Genomic DNA, 21,709 nt, shown 5'->3' with positions numbered 1-21,709 from the left:
AGAACGAAAGAAAGAAAAAGAAAGAAAGGGGAGAAGAAAAGAGAAAGAAAGAAAAAGAAAAAGAAAGAAAGAAAGAAAGAAAGAAAGAAAGAAAGAAAGAAAGGGGAGAAGAAAGAAAGAAAGAAAGAAAGAAAGAAAGAAAGAAAGAAAGAGGAGAAGAAAAGAGAGAAAGAAAGAAAGAAAGAAAGAAAGAAAGAAAGAAAGAAAGAAAGACCGACCTGGACAGGACAGTGATGATGCACAGGTCAGAGATTCATTTCTTTGCCCTCAGTGTAACTAGCGGAGTCGATTGAAAAGCTCTTATAGCTGTCCGAGGTTTTGCATAGTAATAAGTGCACTAGTGACAGCTTTCAGACGTGGGCAGTGCCGTGCGTGCGCGTGTGTGCGCGCGCGCGTGTGTCCGTCCCCCTTGCATACGTCAGAACAGTCCAGACTGCAGGACATACACAAAGTTTCTCTGTAGGTCAGAGAACTGCTCACATGCTCTGAATAGCACCATCAGCCAACACGCAGCCAAGGAAACCCACAAACACTCCGGATTCAAATCCCCCTGCTCAGGGGACACACAGAGGTGAACAAAAGAGCTCTGGCTTTGGGCTTAATGCTCAGAACTTATTTAGACTAGAGCAGAAAAAGACGTAACAAGGCGGCGTGTCACCTTCAGCATCATCAACAACAATTTTTTTTTTAATGTGCAAACTCTCTCTGATAAGCAACAAACACGACAACAGAAGCAACATGTGCACCAAGATGTGGATCCTGTGGAGTATCCTTGTGCTAGGTGAGTCCATTTTTAATTCCTGTCTAAATCCATGATGACGCATTTCTGAGTACTGAAATCGGGAAATAGATGAAGAGAATTTTCAGAGAAATTTAATTTAAAAAAGAAAAAAAAAGACAATTAGAAATTAAGCTTACAAGTTACAAATGCACCTGCCTGGATACACTTCAGAGTCATTACTGTGATTTACCAGATGCTTATATGCTCACAAAAAAAGAAAAGGAAGAAAAGAAAGATGATACTCTTTTAAAACTCTCCATGGTTTGGAAAAATTCTCATGCTTTCTCATTTTCTAAGCTCAACATTGGCTAGTTCATTCCGACCTGTTTGAGTTTCCAGTGATGTTGGCTTAACAAATGATCTAAAACAGTTGGTTATTTGTTTCATTGCTTATTTTTTTCATTATAAATGGCAGACTAACAAAATTATATGCATACATATGTTTATTTAAATAAGACAGGTATAATAAACAGACAAAAGTACACCTTGGGTTTTTTTTTAATGTAATGAAAGAAAATTATTTGATTGAAGATGGTTATTTAATTTTTTTTTTTTTTTTGGGGGGGGGGTCAGTTAAGCACACTCACTCATATTTCCCAGCACTCATGGTTTGATTTAGCGCAAAAAAAATTGTGCAAAGCCTTGAAATGGTGATAAGAACCTTTATAGAACCTGCATACAAGGCAATCTGGGAAGTGCAACATCTGCAAAACAACATTTTCTGATATTTTTTTTTTTTTCGGGAACAGCACTTTGCTTGTCCAAACAGAAGATAAGCATGTGTGAGGAGAGGGCGGAGATCTGACCGAGGAGTACTGTTATTCTTAATTACCCAAGCTGCACCTGCCACTTCATAAAGTCCTCAAAAAAGCTGAGGCCAGGTCTTTACGTTTCCTTGGCATTGTGGGTCCTCTAGTCTTGCTGAAATCATCACAAAGTGACAGTTCTGTGTTCAAACTGCACGATTATCAGCGTGACGTCTGTTACCAAGAGCCGTGATCTTGTTAGTACTGTAATCTGCGTCACAGTGGCTGTAAAACATTAAAACGGAAATAAGACGGAAATAATTCTCATCCATACCTGCGGTCTACGCCAGCCAGGTCATCGTCCTGGTGTAGGCTCAATGAAAATGAGAAATGAACACAAATATATAGAAAATTCACGAGTGAATGTGATGTCGTTGGATTTTCTGCAATGTTAAGGTTTTTTTTTTCTTCATATAAATTGCATTGTGTAACTTACTACAAACAAACTGCAGTTCTGAGAGCTTTTGCTGGTTTTTTTTGGTGGTATGCCAGAGACTCCACATCTGTAAGGAGGGAAGTAAATAGATTCAAGGCGTGTTGCTATTTAAGAAAGAAAAACATCTCATCTTTGATATGGAGATGTCTGTGAGAAGGAGCTGTTTATCCAACATGTATGGAAGGAGTCTCCAGTGCCAGTGCTTTGTTACAGTCCAAGTTGTGGTTTTTTTTTTTTTTTTTTAATTCATGGAAACATCAGGACAGAGGTGTTTATGCTGTGGCTTTGACAAGCTGTGCTTGCTTTTTTTCCGTCTTATTTACTTCAAGAAAGAGGAAAAAAAGAGGCTGGTGAGGGAACAACCATTTACAGCTGCTGGAACACAAGCGATAACATGAACTAACTTGATGTTCAGCGACATAAAATGTAACTAGAAATGGTTCAAAGTATGATTTTGTTCTTTAATGAATAAAAATGTGTAATAACTGACAAATTATTACACTGGGCGGCACGATGGTGTCGTGGTTAGCACTGTCGCCTCACAGCAAGAAGGTCCGGGTTCGAGCCCAGTGGCTGACTGAGGCCTATCTGTGTGGAGTTTGCATGTTCTCCCCGTGTCTGCGTGGGTTTCCTCCGGGTGCTCCAGTTTCCCCCAACACTTCAAAGACATGCAGTTAGGTTAACATGGGGCGGCGTTGGGCTGAAGTGCCCTTGAGCAAGGCACCAAACCCCCAACTGCTCTCTGGGCGCTGTAGCGTGGCTGCCCACTGCTCTGGGTATGTGTGTGTGTTCACTGCTTTAGGTGGATTAAATGCAGAGGATGAATTTCACTGTGCTCGAGTGTGCATGTGACAAATAAAGGCTTATTCTTCTATTTGCTATAGTATAAGAAGGAAAAAAAAAAAACTTGTGTTGTGCCATTATTAGAAATGAATTAACTTCAGGGTAGGAAGAGTATCTCTACTTGGCACTGGGCTACATCACGCAACCCTGTCGTCGATTATTTGCCTTTAGTATAAATACACAGGTGATTATAGAAATCGTGCGTGCTGATTGGTTGAGAAATTCGGACTATGTCTCGATAATCACCTCAAGTGACTCGGCAAAATGGTGCCCAATCGCTTCATCACTGTAAGTGAGGAAGAATTACAAATGATGAAAGAAAATGCTGTTCCTAAAAAGCACCAAAGATGCAACGAAGTTTGGTCTAAAACTGTTCAAAGGTAAGGTGGGATTGTGATTTATTTTATCCATTTCAAAAAGTATTTTATGTGAGTCGGCGTAGATAAGTGACAAGTCTGAGCCGCACCGTTATTACATTTGCATGCCGCTTTTGAAAACTGAAATAAATTATTTAAGACGATTTTTTTAAAATCATCACTGGTGTATTTATACTAAAACAATTATCCGCCTCAGGCCCGGTGAATATCGGTGAATTATTGTTAAATGACCACATTGCTCAAGGTGGTGCAACAGCAGAACACCAGCTTCGACGTACATCCAGCGCTCGAAACTAACGGTGTCCCGACGTCCCGGGGACCATAAAAAAATGTCATCGGGACACAAAATTATCATATCTGGGACAATCCCGGGACAATGGAAAAAAAATAGATCTAGAAAAAAAGTTCTACATTAATATTATTTACAAAGCCGTAACACGTACGTAGACATTCACCTAATTTGTCGATTTTAATTTTAAAACGTTAACAGCGAAAAATACATAGTAGCTACACTTTCGATGCACCTGCATCCGTAGGCTACAGAGCAGCGCATTCTGTTCTAGAATCTTCGGCCGGAGTCCGCATTATATGGACTTGGAATGGAATTGCTACCGCACACGCTGCGCCGACTCTTGCCAGAACAAAAATGCTTAAGTGGTTGAAGCGGACCGACCGCGGGGAAGAAACTGAAAGCCCAGACATAACGTCTCCGGGACCTTCAGGATCCAAAGTGTCATCGCCTGTCAATGTGGTAAGTTATTTGTGATTATTAGGTTATGACTTATGATGCTATGGTTAGGTAGGAACTACTGTGGATAGGGCTGGTCTGCAGGCAACGCTAGCAACTGAATGAACTTAATGAACACTGTTAGACACGTTATAAAATACAACAGGAATGATGTGGATGATATTGACGGAAGATAGCGTTCAACAGAATAAGTGAGTTTTCTTGGTGTCTTTCTAGTTCAGAAAGTTTAGTCAGTCAGCAGCACAACTAGGCTCGGACCTGCCACTATGCTGATGTTGCTAACATTTGCACCCACGTTTCGGCAGCGAAAGTTCATAAAAATGGATAACGGAAAGTTCATAAAAATGGATAACGGTAATGGTGAAAATTATAAGTTGGCCTTATAAATGCCAACAGATATTCAAGGTATAAATAGATGAAATGAACATAAAAGGGGTCTTATTTTCAACTAAAGTGTACTGCAGATGTAGGGAGTTGAAACATTTTCTGAATGAGCTAGTTGGCCCCTTTAAATAAACGGGTATCTATTCATACAGTGAGATCGCCAAAGTTTAATAAACTGAAAATGCAATAACTGTCATTTTGAAGTAGATGATGTATTGGACATGTGTCACTTGTGTCTTGTGACTTATTGTAAAAATGATATAAAGGGTTCAAAATCGCATAGTTACAAATATAATAGTAACTTCATATGATAATATTAACCACTGGTTATTTCAGAGAGGAAAAAAAATGGGGACACTATTGCTTCCATTCGGGACAATACAACACAGAATTCGGGACCACTGGGGGACACAAAGAAAAAAAGTTAATTTCGAGCCCTGCGTACATCAGTGAAGAAGTGTATTTCTGAACGAGTGCTTGTGTTTGGTGTGTACAAAGTGAAACCGTATAAAAAGGTCGCATGGGATAACCTTGTCAGGAAATACAGCTGTGATCACTTCCTAATGGGCCGATCTGATCCATTTCTGTTTCAAACACACCTGAGGAAGGGTTAGAACTGTGTGGTATCATGTGACGTGATTATCGTTGTTTAGATGTGATGGGTGTGATATTAGTCCTGACACTGCGTGATCAGAGTGGACTTTAAGAGTAATTCGGTTTTCCTTGTGCTAGCTTTCTTGGATTTTCAGAGAGTGGGAATGCCACAATCAATCCAGATTCCAGGAAATTTGCTCAAGGGGTATAAAAACGGCCTAACAAGAAGCTAGGGTTCTATATCTCAATGTTCTCACAGGGTGAAATAAAATACAAACAGTTCTCACGACAGAGGTTTGTTATGGAATCCTCTTGGCAGGACTGTCCGGCACAAAAGCTTGTGAAACTGGAGAACAATAGCTGGGAAAGCTGTCTATCAACATGGCCGTTTTCCACTGAAGGTGTGGCACGGGGCTATATTCCGCTTTCCTACTTCTGGGTCTGGTCTGAATCATGCAGCATCAGTAACGCAGGCATTGAGCTGAAGGTCACGGCTGTCTCACTGAGATAAAAGAAACAAAGGCGTTTCCAGTGTCAGGGTTTTATAAAACCGTCAGTAAGTTTTCTGTAGCTTAAGTTCAAGTTTTCCATCTTTATTTCAGCAAAGAGGGAAAAAAGGGAGGATGGTGATGGAATGATTATTTATAGTTGATGGATGGGAACTGATAACAGGAACTAACTTGTCTTGTGGACTTTCCACAACATTAAAGGAGAACTGAAGTCATTTTTAAACTTGCTTTATTTCTTAATTAACGTGTTATTCAATTACGTTTTCGGTTTTAGTAACCTTATATCGTGACTCGTATTGGCAACTAATTGCAATTAAATATTATACTTATTGGCCTATTCGGTTTTTAGCCATGTTGAATTTAGTTCGTTTGGTCCACGGCAGGTGTCGCTTATCCGCGCGATCTTCACGAGACTTGTGCGAGACTTCGAAACGTCAAGTGTCAGTGCTGCCATTTTGAAAACTGTTTTCCAAACGAAATATTGCACAAAAACGAGTTTAAATGACGATTACTGCCTACTTTTTTCAAACTTTCCTGATTGCTATCAAAACAAACAAAACTTCCGGCTTGATCACGTCAGCATTCGAAAGAGGGCGCGCGCGTCTTTTGACAATGTTGGCAGATGTTGGTCACTTTGATTTCCGCTGTACGTTTTACTTCCGTCCTACGATGTCTCGCACAGGTCTCAACGAATCTCGTTTACGGCCATTGCTTTGACATATGGACTGATATATTACAGAGCGTATTTCAAACACTCAGAACTTGCTATAGCAGCGACAAAATAGCGATCAAACATGCATTCCTAGATTTAATAAAATTAGATCAATTGAATTTTGATAAATTTGCCTTCAGTTCTCCTTTAAATGGAACTATAACAAATATGATGTGCTGTTTATTAATAAGCGAACCATTTTTATCCGCAAAATAGTGTTGTATAAGAGGAAGAAAACTTCAGGACGTGCGGCAAAACGTGTGGGAAACAATCTGCTTCCTAGTGTTTAAAATGTGTCCTCTACGACCGACGACAGCACAATATGTGTAGACAAAAGGAAAGAAAGAGGAGGGAGTGTGTATATGGGTGTGCTGAAACTACTTATCTATTAGCAAATTCCTGTGGTGGAGCTATCATCCTCCTCTCTTCTACTTCTACTCCTCGGCCGTACTTATTATTAAATACTCCTGAGACTGACACTACCAACAGCTTCCCAGTTCCCGAATTCACAGCTCCTGCAATTATATGCAAGAAAAATTACCTGCTCATAAATAGCTGAAGAAATATTCAAATAAAGAAAGGTGGAAAAAAAGAACTGAAACAGCATTTTTCCTCCTTGTTGTTATTTTCCATATTGGATTTGCACTATATTGGTGTTTATTCTATCCACATTCACTGGATATGAGCAATTGCATGCTCTGATTGGCTACTACTAGGATATCAGCTCATATACGGTGAGCAGAGAAAAACAAAATGGCGGCGCGTGTTGCTGAACCAACCGAGGACAAAATAAAAACTCTACTCGAAAACAAAACCCTATAAAATAAAAATTTTTAAAAATCCACAAAATGGTAAGAATGTATTTTTTATTTCTCAAGAATTATAATCGCATTTTTCACAAATTGCTCCTGTCCGGTTGTTTACATTCTAATCGGAAATTATTTTGTCGGACGTTTTGCATGAAGTTTTTATTTATCGAATTTGCAAAAAATAAAAAAAAGTGCTCCGTTTCTCAAAATCCAGTGAATGTGGATAGAATAAAGCAGTTATTCCACTCACTCATATCATACATCGCTGATAGCCAACTTGGTGCTACGCTCCTCATTGACTATCAGCTCATGTACGACCTGATTTCGTGGAATAACTTAAATGTACGTCCTGCTAGTGATTTTTTCTTTTAAAAGGAATACGTCGACATTTTAAACCTAATTTCTTGTCACAAATGTAGATTATGACATGTAAGACTTGATAGAACAAAAAAAAAAACCAAGATTTATTAACAATTCTTCAGTCGAAGGTACAGTATTTGAAATTAAGCTCGAGATGGGTATAATCCGTCCTTGCAGAAAGAGCACTTCTTTTTCAAAAGGAAGGATCTGTACTGATGTTTTATCAATGCAGGAGTTGGATCTACAAATAATCTTTCGCAAAATCTTTCGGAAAATTTAAGTAACAGAAATTTTTTGGAAATCAGAAATATCCTCCAGAACCAGGAGATTGTTGAAAAACGGCAGAGTATTGCTTTAACACCTCTGATTAAATACCATCCTGGTTGAAAAATGATTTCTTTTAAGTTTCTGATGATGAAGATAGATAAATCATCTCCCTCGAAACTTCCATTAGCATACTCTCATGATGGGGCTTAGTCTTTGGTGTGTGTGGTGAGGAATGTGTTCCAAGTCAAGCACACAAAACGCCCTGCGATCCCATCCAGCCTTGTTCTAACCTTCTTCGCACCCTCCTCCCTCTCTCCTGCCATCCCATTATTCCTGCCAAACATCTTTACATTCAAGAGCGTCTCCTCCTGTTCCTCATCAGTTCAGAGAAGGAGCCGAGCTGTGACTCAGCCCCATAAAGGAACTCCCTCCCTCCGTCCCTCCCTCCCTACAGGCCTCTTCAATTAGCCCGCTGGAAGAAGGATGGGGAAGGGAGGGGTGTTAGGGAGGTGGACGGGTGACGGAGGACCCCAGCTCACAGCAGGGAGGTTAGAGTGAGACAACACAAGAACAGAAAAAGTGTGATCTCAAGACAAGACTTTCACGTGCACTAACAAGTTACCGGTACGAGCTGTAAGGTTGGGAGGGTGAAGGCACATGTTGTGGCTGAGTGACGCCTGTTGTGGATGTTCACAATCAAAAAGTGTGACACACTCAGAGTTATTTCCACATCCATACACCAACACTAAGACGAGACCTAAAGGCTCTGAATGGCCTTTCTCCACCGTACCTTGAAGCAGTTATACCGAAGAGGCCCCGAAAGAGAACTACAACAGACAACAACAATGATTTGGTGGTTCCTAGTATCAAGAGAAGTTCATTTGGTGGAAGCCTACGCAGGTCCCGAGTGATGGAACACCTTGCCGAGAGAACTTCAGTCATGTGTAAACATTAACAATTTCAATAAACAATTGCAACCCTTCCTATTTAAATCAGCTTATGATTTTTAGACGACTTTGACTTATTGAATTTTAATTTTTTTTTAAATTTAGTTTTATTCTGTAGCGATTTTAGACTTGAAGTATATTTATCATTTGCATTTTTTGACGTGTAAAGCGCTATAGAGCAGTGTTTCTCAACCACTGGGCTGCGAAGCGCCATCTAGTGGGCTGCGATTTATTTTCCCCCTCAAGTTGAAGCTGATTTTTACTCATAGTAGAGTACGTTTGCTGGGTTGCATCCAACTTCACATCCGCTTCATTAAGCTACGGTCACACTACAGCTCGCGATGCTTTGCGATGGGTTACTGATGAAAATGAGGCGTTTTGGCAGCGATATACACGTGAGCTAAAAGTTGTGGTAACACAGCAGGCAAACATTTGAGCCATTCCAAGCTAACCTACACATCATAGTCATTTTTTCATGCCAAACCCAGACGTAGTTAACAATAGGGGCCAACTTTCCTTTCCAGCCAGCAGCCTTGAGGAAGCCAAAAGCCTAGCTCTGAACAGGCCAGAAATCAAAACTGTTCATCTGAAGTAGTCACAAGCATATTTAACCTGTAGAAGTGACCTTATGTGCACTTTGAATAAAGACATTTTATCTTGCATACAAACCGAAGGATCTGCAGCTGATAACATTTTGGAAAACTTTGTTCACCAAGTTGAACTAAGGACCACTTTATTCTGTGCATTATGTGGGAGTTTAAAAATAAATAATAATAAATAGATACAACTTTTGCACTTTGTTTCATACTGGTGGAGGTACTCGTCACGGAAGTCACATTTTTTCGGTCACGGAAGTCACAGACTTCCAGTGCTCTCCAAGGTCAGCAATTTACTAATTTATGATGGCTTGCTTAATTTAGGAATCTCTAGACTTCCCCCTGGTATACTGTGTGAGACAAATGGTACATCTCTTCCAGAAGGCTACGAACTGGATAAAACATTTCTTCAGTCAATATTTTTGAGGATGTAGCTGTCACGGAAGTCGCATTTTCCTCCTGTTTTTTTTTGTATGAAAATGTAGTTAGAAATGAAAAAAATGTTGGCTATACTAAGGAGCTGTATAATGTCCATGAAATAAATGCATAACATTTTAAATTTGTTCTGGAATTTATGGGCCATAGATTGACTTCAACCAAATTTGAGTAGCTTTCGTCACGGAAGTCACCTTGGAATGGCTGATTTGATCGCCACGCCTTTGCGCGTGCTCACAGAGCGCATGGTGCGTGTTCTTGGGACCCGGTCGTTATGGGAAACACCTGATACTGATTTGAGCGCAATCAGCACGCACAGATATGGACGCTGTTTTCACAGTATTATCACCGTCACATTTCTTTCGAGCCATGTTTATAACGCTGTTTAAATATTCTGCTTTTGTAAATATCACACCTGTTAATAAACACTCTTCCTGCACTTCGATCCGTCTACCGCCGTCTGTCTTGTAGTGTCCTGATTCCCAGATCTTTAACCCAGCCACATATAAAAAGTTGTACTCCTCCATGCTCTCCCAGGTTTTCATCTGTTCGTCCGTATAGAACGATGTCTGCAGCACCAGGTAGTTTGAGATGTCGGGGAACTCAACGGATGGATAATTTTCCAACTCGTACGAAAAAATCCTTCTTTGTTAGCATGTAAGGATCTGTCACATTGAGCGGTTTCTATATCCACTTCTTTTGAGTGTATTTCTTGGTTTTAATAACTGGCTTGTTTGCTGAACACAAACATGGCAATAAGTTCTTGTGTTAATGGACCAGACTCCACTTTTGCATCATTAATCCCTTTTGACTGAGAATGCCCTGCATGCATGGTTTAATGTTGGCTTCCGGTACATCCATACAGTTTTAAATACAACACCTACAATTAAAAAAAAAAAAAAAAATGTATTGCATTTATTTAATTCCTGGACTCCCTTCTGTAACAGGGAGTGATGTTGCATCCTATTAATACACTTTACAACAGATTATTAGATTCTAATAGAATAGATGAGCCAAAATAATTGGGGACCTTTTTTTTTTAATGGGCCCCGACTCGTTACAAGTATGAATAGGTGGGCCTTAAAGCAGAAAAGGTTGAGAACCCCTGCTATAGTGTGTGTATGTATATACACACACGAATAGGCATAGAAATATTGCCCCAGGTCATTTCACAGCGGATGTTTCACCAAGTAAAAGTATAGTATGCATTTGGAGTTACTTACAAAACATAACGTCCTTCCCTTTTTCCCCGCCAAGTGGCGCATCGGGGGCGGCGCCGATCTCCGTTTCACAGCCCTCGGCCTCTTGCCTATTACATAGCTAGGGTTACAGAGGGGGGCTGGTCCTCTGGTAACCATGAGAGTTTAACTCCCCACTCGCATCTGTATTGCAGCGTGCCTTGCCAGATGGTAGTAGGTACCATTTTTATGATGGTCTTTGGTATGACCCGACCGTGAATAGAACTCCCGATCTCCCGATCGAGAGGCGGACACGCTACCACTAGGCCACTAGCTGGTCACAAAACATAACAGATTGCATTTAAATATACTCATACTTATTCTATCAACAATCAAATCTCTCTAATGAAAAATAACCACTGTAAGCTAGGGCTGTATAAAACTGCATTTGAATTTCAATGGTATATTTACACTCAGAGCTATGATCTACTGTATCTCCGTTTTGAAATAACGCCAAATAATCTCACAGACTAGTTGCGTATTTTACAGATCGAGAGAAACCGTTTCACAGCTGAACAGTTCCGTTAGTGATGAACGTCATGAAGCTTTTGCAGACACGGTGTAAAACAGCATCATTGCCATTACACTGGACGAGCCAGAAGTGTCGTCTTGGTTATAACGCGGACGTGTTTGAGCCAGGAGGCCATTAAACTCATTAAACTACCCCTCTTCCCAACCAACAGAACTTCTTCTGCCGCCTCTGTCACATGTACACTCAAACACAGACTGAAGCACACAGTGAAATTCCTGTTCTGCATTTAACCCGTCTGAAGCAGTGATCACACACATGCACACACAAGTGAGCAATGAACACACACACCCAGAGCAGTGGGCAGCTATGCCACAGCGCCCAGGGAGCAGTTGGGGGTTAGGTGCCTTAATCAAGGGCACTTCAATCCAACCTTCAGGCCATGTTAACCTAACCTACATGTCTTTGAACAGTGGGGGAAACCAGAGCACCCAGAAGAAACCCACACAGACACGGGGAGAACGTGCAAACTCCACACAGAAAGGCCCCCGTCAGCTGCTGGGCTTGATCCCAGAACCTTCTTGCTGTGAGGCGACAGTGCTAACCACTACACCACCATGCCACAGATAACCGAATTAGTTCAAAATCTTAAGTAGAATTAGCTTATCAAAAGCATGGTAACAATTTGGATAAAGATAGAAATTAGAAAAGAAATTAAAGTCCATAGTAGGCTGGGGTTAGTAGATTTCCTCCACATGCTTCATCCAGGACGCATGAAGCCAGCCAACTGCATCTTCTGCATCAAACTGCTGCTCATGCTGCGCTGTCCGCCCTCTTCTGCATACCTGAGCTCACAGACACTCGTGATTGGCTGATGTCATTGTGACTGACAGGAGAGAGGGAGAGAATGCCTTCTTTCCTACGTGTTTGTTCTTTCAGAGAACACAACCAGTTGTGCTCCCTTGGCTTCCGGCATCGTCGGGATCTCAATGCATCAGAGCGAACGTTTTTGTTTCGTGCCGCTCAGTTATTTGAATTTTCATTATGTAAAATATTTAGCATTTAAATAAAATGTTCTTCTACAAAAAGCACCAATAATATCAGCAGGATGATATTATATTACATTAAAGGAACAGTCCACCGTACTTCCATAATGAAATATGCTCTTATCTGAATTGAGACGAGCTGCTCCGTACCTCTCCGAGCTTTGCGCGACCTCCCAGTCAGTCAGACGCAGTCAGACGCGCTGTCACTCCTGTTAGCAATGTAGCTAGGCTCAGTATGGCCAATGGTATTTTTTGGGGCTGTAGTTAGATGCGACCAAACTCTTCCGCGTTTTTCCTGTTTACATAGGTTTATATGACCAGTGATATGAAACAAGTTCAGTTACACAAATTGAAACGTAGCGATTTTCTATGCTATGGAAAGTCCGCACTATAATGACAGGCATACTAACACCTTCTGCGAGCTTCGGCAGCGCATTGATATCTGAGCTCCGTATCAATGCGCTGTCGAAGCGCGCAGGTGTTAGTACGCCTGTCATTATAGTGCGGACTTTCCATAGCATAGAAAATCGCTACGTTTCAATTTGTGTAACTGAACTTGTTTCATATCACTGGTCATATAAACCTATGTAAACAGGAAAAACGCGGAAGAGTTTGGTCGCATCTAACTACAGCCCCAAAAAATACCATTGGCCATGCTGAGCCTAGCTACATTGCTAACAGGAGTGACAGCGCGTCTGACTGACTGGGAGGTCGCACAAAGCTCGGAGAGGTACGGATCAGCTCGTCTCAATTCAGATAAGAGCATATTTCATTATGGAAGTACGGTGGACTGTTCCTTTAAAGTGGACACAAGGTAAGTCCTTCTGCATTAAGAAACAATCTTGACGTATGTAGGCAGAGGACTTTGAAAAAGTGTTTTAAAATCAGAAAATACAATATTAAAATTCACACGTAAAATAAACCAAGTGCATCAGTTTTAAACGCAGTAAGTATTTCTATAGTAGAAAGAAAAAAAAATCACAACGTAGCATATAAATAATTCCTAATTATGTCACCTTACCCTGAAATGACAACAAATCAAATCCTGACATCCTGATACACCCCCCACCATATTATCTGATTCCGTGGGTGTGGATGTTTTATGGCTTTGTTATTTTTACAACCGTATCAGCAACAGAATCAAACTATTCAGCAGGCCTCCACCCTCACATCCGACTGCCGTTCTCTTTCAGCGGTTTTAACAAAGCCCTGTACGTTTCTGAACTTACTCCATGACTCTATCTGAACAGGTGGCCATTCTCGAGCACGTGGACCGATTCTATCAAATAATCAATTCTCATATTACAGTAAATTAACAAAGAGAAAATTTGCCCAGACACTAACCCAAGGCCTGGGTCAAACCAGCAACCCTGCAGCTGTGAAGCAGCAACACTGTACGTGCTGCACCATCGTGCTAAAATACCTCCTAATAATATAATTATAATGCTTTGACAAATGATGGGTTAGATAAAGACAGGAAATTCACATCCAGTTTCATCAGAGGTCAACAGCAGGCAGGAAGACCCTGAGGGGGGAAAAGCAGCGGTTCACAGGGGAAGGTTACTCTTCATTCAGAGTTTACTTTCAGATGTTCTGTAAAAATACGCATCCTCTGTGGCTAAGGGTGGAGAACAGGACAGAAACGTTAACAAGAAAGATTTTCTCAAGTCTTTAAAAAAAAATAATAAAACCCCTTTCCAATAGTGATCCATTTAAAAATTGAGTTTGATGATACTTTCATTTAATATCTGCAAAAGAAAGTTATTTAAGAGCAAAAGAGGAAGATCAACTTAAAAATAAAAAAATATAAAGTGTAGGGAAAAAATGATCAGACACCAAAAAAAAAGAAGGATATAATGTAATATATACGTAAACACAAATATTTAATATCGGCAAAAAATTTACATTAAATAGGAGGAAAACAAAAAAAAATCCTAAGTAACATTTTTTCTTAATATTTTATTTTATTTAATATCTAGAAAGTAAATGATTTAAGACTGAAAAGGAGGGAAGATACCTGAAAAAAATAACACCAAAAAGAGGGAAGTTATAATTTTAATAATGTATAAATAAAAACGTTACATTCATGAACATCAAATGTGTTGCTACTACAAGAAAGAAAGAACAAAAGCAAGAAGGAAAGAGAGAAAAAGAAACAAAAGCAAGAAAGAAAAAGAAAGAAAAAAGGAAAGAACAAAAGAAAAGATAGAGAAAGAAAGAAAGAAAGAAAGAAAGAAAGAAAGAAAGAAAGAAAGAAAGAAAGAAAGAAAGAAAGAAAAGCAATTAGGAAAGAGAGAAGGAAGGAAGGAAAGAACAAGAGGGAAAGAGAAGGAAGGAAAGAGAAAAAGAACAAAAGCAAGAAGGAAAGAAAGAGAAAGAGAAGGAAGGAAAGAACAAAAGAAGAAAGAAAAGCAAGAAGGAAGGAAAGAACAAAAGCAAGAAGGAAAGAAAGAGAAGGAAGGAAAGAACAAAAGAAAAAAGAAAGAACAAAAGCAAGAAGGAAAGAAAGAAGGAAGGAAAGAACAAAAGCAAGAAGGAAAGAAAGAAGGAAGGAAAGAACAAAAGCAAGAAGGAAAGAACAAAAGCAAGAAGGAAAGAAAGAAGGAAGGAAAGAACGAGAGAAAAGAGAGAAGGAAAGAAAGAACAAAAGAAAAAAGAAAAAGAACAAAAGCAAGAAGGAAAGAAAGAAGGAAAGAACAAAAGCAAGAAGGAAAGAAAGAGAGAAAAAGAGAAGGAAGGAAAGAACAAAAGAAAAAAGAACAAAAGCAAGAAGGAAAGAAAGAGAAGGAAGGAAAGAACAAGAGAGAAAAGGAAAGAGAGAGAAGGAAAGAACAAAAGAAAGAAAAAGAAAGAAAGAAAGAAAGAAAGAAAGAAAGAACGAAAGAAAGAAAGAAAGAAAGAAAGAAAGAAAGAAAGAAAGAAAGAAAGAAGCCCATGATACCATGTATCATCATAAATGTGACATCATATCATCTCTAGCCGCTTTATCCTGTTCTACAGGGTCGCAGGCAAGCTGGAGCCTATCCCAGCTGACTACGGGCGAAAGGCGGGGTACACCCTGGACAAGTCGCCAGGTCATCACAGGGCTGACACATAGACACAGACAACCATTCACACTCACATTCACACCTACGCTCAATTTAGAGTCACCAGTTAACCTAACCTGCATGTCTTTGGACTGTGGGGGAAACCGGAGCACCCGGAGGAAACCCACGCGGACACGGGGAGAACATGCAAACTCCACACAGAAAGGCCCTCGCTGGCCCCGGGGCTTGAACCCGGACCTTCTTGCTGTGAGGCGACAGCGCTAACCACTACACCACCGTGCCGCCCAACGTGACATCATATATCACAATATGAAGATTATATTATGATGTTAAACTCCTCAGTCCTGGTTGTGGAAAAGCTTTCGCAGTGAGTCTTTCCACGACTGGCTGTGTGGGAATTTTATAGATTCAGGAAAAGCAGCAAAGCACTGGAGAGTTAAAAATAAAAGGAAGGCCGGTGCATCTGTTTCCTGTCTCTGCTATCTGCAGACTTCAGTCACTGGGGCTGTTCCACAGAGCTGAGCTCCCGTTATCAGTCAGAAAGATGACACGCAAGTGTCAGTCTGTAGTGCGCACACAGAGCGAGAGCGCAGGTGGAAGTAGAGAGAAAGTGTCTCCGAGGAAGCTCAGGTGGGATTATTATAGGACAGAGGACTCTGGGAATGCTCTCGACTCTGTGTCTCTGCTGATAGACTCACAATCAGCAGGCCTGAAAGCTAATGATAGTGGGGTTAACAAGGGTCAACACTGAAGACATGAACAGAAACTAAAGAGAGACGCATGAGAGGAAAGTCGTTACACTTAACCCCAGTCCAGGAGTCGTTTGTGGAGGGTTAAGTAGTCCTGGCCACTCGACTGCGGGTAAGTGGCTTGGGGAAACGTTCAACTGGACATGTTAAAGTGCATATCCTGGACCAATTTCATTTTTTTTATATGAAAGCATGTCCCTTTACACACTCATCCAGAAGGGTAATTTTGTACAAGGCCATCTGTCTACAGCAGAAAAAAATAAAATGACAAAACGCGTCTGGAAAAATCCCAAGAGATTCTGGAGCCAGATTTGTGACGTCACCTGTGGATCCGCCAGCAGGCTGCGAGAGCTTGCACGGTTTCAGTGCACAGCCTGTGTAGACCAAGTTTAGCAGCTAGCAATTTTGCATTGAAATATGGAATTGTCACCTGAGCGCAATGTTACTTCACCTTTGGATGAAGAATACAATGAGATGTCAGAATTATTTCTTACCCTGGCAACAGTCAACTTGTGAATTGCCGATTTGCTTGGTCTTTTTCTCGGCTCTGCTTTGGTCCTCAGCTTCGAGGGCCTCAGTGGATGCAGCACTTCGCCTTCTGTCAGGGCAGACGAACACGGCTGGCTCCTTTGGTGACGCTGACACAGATGGAGACGGTGTTGCTTTGGGCATTCTGACAGATGGAACTGCGTCTTTTTTCAGATCAAGTTGCCTCGCGAAGCCCATTTCCCACTGCAAATAGTTCTCAAAGTCATCGGGCCTTGTGAAGTGACCACCGCAAATAATGCTGTAGTCTGTAGCATGTAGCCAATTTTTCCGGGTGCTTCGCACGAAGCGCTCCCATTTCTCTCTCATTGTCTGGTCTTTTGGAAAACAATGAGTACTAATCCCATCAAGATTGGTGTTGCTACACCCTCCTACGATACATCTGTTAACCATTTTAATAATTACCTGATAACGTTGAAGAAATTTGCAGAAAACCACCAGGTCGTTTTCTCATAAACAAACCAGCGCTGATGTAGGATTCAGAAGGAGGCGTCCCGCACGTGACGTCACGAAAATCAATGTTTGCCGGGAAATCCAAATGCCAAGTTTTTTCAGAGGCGGACCAATTCGCCTCAAATGGCTTGATTTCAAGTGAATTTTTCTGGTATTGTGCAAGGTAAAAAAATTGTGCAAAATGTGACAGATATTTGACCAAAGTTTAATATAAAATAGGAGAATTACACTGATCTTGATCCTGAATTTACCCGTGATTTGCACTTTAAAAGCTACACATAAATAAGAACAGAACTGCGAGCTAGCCTAGTGGTTACCGTGTCCACCTCTCGAACGGAAGATCATGAGTTCTACTCGTGGTCGGGTCATACCAAAGACCATCATAAAAATGGCCATATGGCGCGAGACGCCGCAATACAAATGTGAGCGGGGAGTCAAACTCTCACGGTTACCAGAGGACCAGCCCTCCAGTGTAACCATAGCTGTATAGGCGAGAGGCTGAGGGATATAGAAGCGGAGATTGGCACTGCTCAACATGCCTTAAGGGGACTGCCTGGGAAGATCAGGTCCTGGCGTGGGAAGGACTTTGATAAATAAGCATATTCATTTTTATTAATAATACACGGAGTGCAGAATTATTAGGCAAGTTGTATTTTTGAGGATTAGTTTTATTATTGAACAACAACTATGTTCTCAATCAAACAAAAAGACTCATAAATATCAAAGCTGAATATGTATGGAAGTTAGAGTGGGGTGTTTTTAGTTTTGGCCATTTTAGGAGAATATGTATGTGTTCAGGTAACTTTCACTGTGCAGAATTATTAGGCAACTTAATAAAAACCAAATGTGTAGCCATTTCATTTATTTATTTTCACCAGGTACACTGATATGACAACTCCAGATTTGCAAATAAACATATCTGACATTCAAACACAAAACAAAAACAAAATCAGTGACCAATATAGCCACCCTTCTTCATGAGGACACTCAAAAGCCTTCCATCCATAGATTCTGTCAATTTCTTTATCTGTTCACGATCAACATTGTGTGCAGCAGCAACCACGGCCTCCCAGACGCTGTTCAGAGAGGTGTACTGTTTTCCCTCTTTGTAGACCTCACGTTTTATAATGGACCACAGGTTCTCTATGGGGTTTAGGTCAGGTGAACAAGGGGGCCATGTCATCATTTTTTTCACCTTTCAGACCTTTACTGGCTAGCCACGCAGTGGAGTATTTGGACGCATGAGATGGAGCGTTATCCTGCATGAAAATCATGTTCTTCTTGAAAGATGCTGACTTTTTCCTATACCACTGCTTGAAGAAGGTTTCTTCCAGGAACTGGCAGTAGGTCTGGGAGTTGAGTTTGAGTCCATCCTCAACTCGAAAAGGTCCAACAAGCTCGTCTTTGATGATACCAGCCCATAGCAGTACTCCACCTCCACCTTGCTGGCGTCCGAGTCGGAGTGGAGCTCTGTGCCCATTACTGATCCAGCCACAGGCCCATCCATCTGGCCCATCAAGAGTCACTCTCATCTCATCAGACCACAGCACCTTAGAAAAATCAGTCTTAAGATATTTCTTGGCCCAGTCTTGACGTTTTATCTTGTGTGCCTTACTCAGTGGTGGTCGTTTTTCAGCCTTCCTTACCTTGGCCATGTCCCTCAGTATTGCACACCTTGTACTCTTTGACACTCCAGGAATGTTGCAACTCTGGAATATGGCAGAACTGGATGCTAATGGCTGCTTGTTAGCTTCACGCTTGATTTTCTGCAGATCATTTTGCGCCTTTTTTTCCCCCACACGCTTCTTTCGACCCTGTTGACTATTTGCAATGAAACGCTTGATTGTTCGGTGATCACGTTTCAACATCTTCGCAATTTCAAGAGTGCTGCATCCGTCTGCAAGACATCTCACAATTTTATACTTTTCAAAGTCTGTCAGATCTCTCTTCTGACCCATTTTGCCAGAGGAAAAGAGGTTGCCTAATAATTATGCACACCTGATATAGGGTGTTGATGTCATTAGACCACACCCCCTCTCATTACACAGATGCACAGCACCTGATATACTTAATTGGTAGTAGGCTTTCAAGCCTAAACAGCTTGGAGTGGGACAACATGCATTAAAAGGATGTTGTGGTCAAAATACTCACTTGCCTAATAATTCTGCACTCAGTGTACTCTTCAAAAGGTTGTCATTTCATCTTCAGCTGGGGATGGAGGAGGTGTGGCATATGGTTCACTACAGTTGTGGATGGAATAGGGCTGTGTACTGCATTTTTATTAGGGATGTACCGAATCCTGATTTTTAAGGTTCTGCCGAATACCGAATCCACTGCTTAAGATTCGGCCGAATCCGAAACCGAATACTGAATCCTACTCTGAACGTCAGCTAGTACATTATAATGCAGTAAAAAACATTGCACATTTCCTTTTCTTAATAGTAAGATAGAGATACTTTATCCAGAAGGAATATTTTATTTTAAACTGTAAAAACATAGGCAATAACTTCTGCCACTATTTTGTATTTGAATAGTCACACTTAAGCCATGTACACACGTAGCCGGGTATTTTTAAAACCGAACATTTTCGTTTATAAAAATGTTTTATCCACACCACCTCGTCTTCGAAAAAAATCCCTTCCACACATAACCGAACATCTGCGTTTTCAATCACATTCATAAGCATTCCAAACCTGTAGATGGCATCATTTCCCCAAATCCTACCCCCTAATCACATCAGAATAGCACCTGCACAATAATTAACGCTTTCAAGGCACTACTCCGATCCATTACTCTTTGTCCATGCTTAATCTGGCTTCTGCAGTAAACAAAGGTCGCACGTTTGACGTCAGGGCAGATTTGTTGTCATTTTTTTTGGCGCAGATTGTGACGTTCTAAAACGCAAAACTCCGGTTATCTCTGTCTACACGAAAAGGCATACACGGAGTTTTCAAAAATCTTCACTTTGCCCGGAGTTTTTTTAAATATTCGTTTTTGATGTGTTTTCATGTGGATGACGGGCCAAAACGTAGAAAAATATCTTCGATTTAGCAGATACCCGGCTACGTGTGGACGGGGTCTTAGAGAACACCACTGAAATTTTCAGCTTAAAGGCATTCAGTGTACAGGCTTTAGTATAGTGTCCATTATAAAGAACAAAGAAAAAGAGTAAAAAGGGGGGCGTCGTGGCTCAGGTGGATAAGGCGCCATACCATAAATCCGGGGACCCGGGTTCGATTCCGGCCCGAGGTCATTTCCCGATCCCTCCCTGTCTCTCTCTGCCGCTCATTTCCTGTCTCTACACTGTCCTATCCAATAAAGGTGAAAAAAGCCCAAAAAAAATCTTTAAAAAAAAAAAAAAGAGCAAAAAGTGACATTATTGCTAAAAGAATAAGGCCTGTCAGTAACAGTGAGCCATTGCTAAAGTGCTCTTTGTTGAACAAAAAAAAAGTAAAAAAAAAAAAAAATCTCTGCAAATAGAATGCAGCAAAACGTAGCACATTTACATTTTAACTCTTGCATACATGCAAGCCTACTTAATTTTCAAACAAAAAGGTGATATTTAATGCTGAATCTGTTTTCCTCAGGAAAAAAAAACTTACTGGGGATCTTGATCATGTTTAATGCTTACACTCATGGAACATAAATTATAGGCTATTTCACTTCAATTTCAAGCACTTACAACTGTAGGCTTAGTTAGATACATTAAACAAAGTGTAGCACAAAAAACTCGAACATGTCTCCACGTAGGCTATTTTATTAACAACCTAGTTCTATAGCTAGCGTTGGTAATGGTGGTCTTAGTACCACTTTTTGTCTGTGACTGTGCGGTTGCGGTACCTGAAGCCTCACTGACGTAGTCTGGCTAACGCAACTTCAAAGCTCTGCGAGCATTTGGTCTGGCAAAGATATTAAGCCCAACCGTTTCCCAAAGCGCGTGGTTGACCCGCCTCCCTGAAACGCCTCAGTTTGCTACTGGTCGAAGCCAGAAAAGGCTGTGACGAAGCTTAAACCAATCACATCACTCTTTCCTCTGACGTATGTGACGCGACGGAAACTGCTTGAGTAACAGGAAGAAGATAAATACCTCCAGGGCTGCTCTTTGCTCCGTTTTCAATGAGAACTTCCCGTTGAATGCTTTCAATACAGCATCTACCGCTGTGTCAAAGGCTTGCCGCTGCTCCATGTTCGTAATGTTTCTAGTGAATGAAGCGCTTCCGGCATAGATTCTGTAAACAATCTATGGCTTCCGGTCGCAGTTCTACTACGTCAGTGCCTTGAACACGCCTCTACCCAGGGCCGTTGGAGATGCTCAAAGTTGATTGGCTCCCGATTTTTCAGGAGCTTGGAAGAGCTGGAGATAGCTTGCCTGGCCAGACTAAGCTCGCAACAGGCCCTCGTGTTGCGTCACACTTAGGATGGGCGGGCCCAGGCTATCACTGACGTTAGATTCGGCCATGCACAACTCGTACTCCATCGGATGCTTTGAGCGAAGATGTTTTAACAGCAGAGATGTTGTGTACTGTTTAGCATCTTTCCCACCACGAGACAACTCTG

At 41.1% G+C, this 21,709-nt stretch overlaps 1 protein-coding gene across 2 annotated transcripts in view; it reads left to right on the top strand.

Annotated features, from left to right (window-relative positions):
- The first annotated feature begins 426 nt into the window (after positions 1 to 426).
- podxl (podocalyxin-like) overlaps positions 427 to 21,709 on the top strand; it is a 43,985-nt gene continuing 22,702 nt past the window's right edge. For both annotated transcript variants that reach the window (XM_060903327.1, XM_060903326.1), the window contains exon 1: positions 427 to 781. In XM_060903327.1, coding sequence (XP_060759310.1) covers positions 691 to 781 — 91 coding nt within the window. In that variant the 5' untranslated portion in view covers positions 427 to 690. The remainder of the gene's footprint in view (positions 782 to 21,709) is intronic.

Source organism: Neoarius graeffei, chromosome 21 (genome assembly GCF_027579695.1).
Source record: "Neoarius graeffei isolate fNeoGra1 chromosome 21, fNeoGra1.pri, whole genome shotgun sequence".
NCBI classification, from domain to species: domain Eukaryota; kingdom Metazoa; phylum Chordata; class Actinopteri; order Siluriformes; family Ariidae; genus Neoarius; species Neoarius graeffei.
Note: the sequence above shows the minus strand (reverse complement) of the source record. Positions and strands in the feature narration are given on the sequence as shown.